Genomic DNA, 1329 nt, shown 5'->3' on the forward strand with positions numbered 1-1329 from the left:
TACCCTGTTACGCTTGTTATTATTACTATTATTATTATTATTATTATTATTATTATAACTGTTACACATCCATTCTACATTTTAATAACTTTATTGTTTCTTCTATTTCAGGATTACTAATTCTCCTATAGCTGATGTTTTTGTTGTTTGGGCCAAATGTACTGATGATGGAAAGATCAGAGGATTCATACTAGAAAAAGTAACGAAACAAAATTGATTGACCGATTAATTTTTACTATTATTTAAAAAAATTTTTGAAGGGTATGGCTGGGCTCTCTGCTCCAAAGATAGAAGGAAAGTTCTCCTTAAGAGCGTCAGTGACTGGTCAGATAGTAATGGAGGACGTGGTCATACCAGAAACTAACCTGCTACCACTAGCAGAGGGACTGCAGGTAATTTTAATATAATAATAAGTTTAATAATTATAGACTAATCTAAAAGCAAAGCTAGCAAAGGTTGGATCTTTATAATTGCACTGAATGACATTATGTATAAATGTATGTATACATAAATTTATAAATGACAATTAATTTTATCTACACAGTATTCTTCATAATAGTTGTTTTTTTTTAATTTTAAGGGACCATTTGGTTGTCTCAATAATGCAAGGTATGGTATTGGTTGGGGGGCACTAGGAGCAGCTGAATTCTGTCTACACACAGCCCGCCAATACACACTGGACAGGTATGCAGCATTCACTCTATCTTAATGTACACAAATCTGTATCTCTCTCTCTCTCTCTCTCTCCCTCTTTAAAGGAAGCAATTTGGACGTCCTCTAGCTGCAAACCAGCTTATCCAAAAGAAAATGGCTGACATGATAACAGAGGTATTAAGCCAATATCCTATTATCCTTATTTTTATTATTATTATTGTTTTTGTTGTTGTTGTTGTTGTTTACAGATATCAATTGGTCTTCAAGCTTGCCTACAAGTTGGTAGACTAAAAGACGAGAATAAGTATGATAGTATTTTAATTCTGTCTATTTTTTAAATTCCTGGACATTCTTTAGAGTTTCTCCTGAAATGATTTCACTGATAAAGAGGAATTCTTGTGGTAAAGCATTAGACATTGCAAGAGCAGCACGAGACATGCTAGGAGGTCAGGAAGAAGAGAGGGGGAGAGGGAAGGAGAGAGTGAGAGAGAGAGAGAGAAAGAGGAGGAAGAGAGAGGGGGCCTCAAGAAGATAATGTATTTTATTATTGTTAACAGGTAATGGAGTCAGTGATGAGTATCATGTTATAAGACACGTAATGAACCTTGAAGCTGTTAATACTTATGAAGGTAGAGAGAGAGAGAGAGAGAGAGTAGGAATTTATTATTATTATTT

General features: G+C 34.2%; 1 protein-coding gene across 1 annotated transcript in view; it reads left to right on the forward strand.

Moving 5' to 3' along the window:
* The window catches only part of LOC100632309 (glutaryl-CoA dehydrogenase, mitochondrial-like), a gene marked incomplete at its 3' end in the record, with an annotated part of 2738 nt that extends 1437 nt beyond the window's left edge, over positions 1-1301 (forward strand). The window contains exons 6-12 of the mRNA XM_020006701.1: positions 101-199; positions 261-392; positions 581-684; positions 759-828; positions 903-958; positions 1012-1100; positions 1212-1301. Of these exons, the coding sequence (XP_019862260.1) occupies positions 101-199; positions 261-392; positions 581-684; positions 759-828; positions 903-958; positions 1012-1100; positions 1212-1301 (640 nt within the window). The remainder of the gene's footprint in view (positions 1-100; positions 200-260; positions 393-580; positions 685-758; positions 829-902; positions 959-1011; positions 1101-1211) is intronic.
* Between the last annotated feature and the right edge of the window lie 28 nt (positions 1302-1329).

This window comes from Amphimedon queenslandica, unplaced genomic scaffold (genome assembly GCF_000090795.2).
Source record: "Amphimedon queenslandica unplaced genomic scaffold, v1.1 AMPQUscaffold_9408, whole genome shotgun sequence".
In the NCBI taxonomy this organism is placed as follows: domain Eukaryota; kingdom Metazoa; phylum Porifera; class Demospongiae; order Haplosclerida; family Niphatidae; genus Amphimedon; species Amphimedon queenslandica.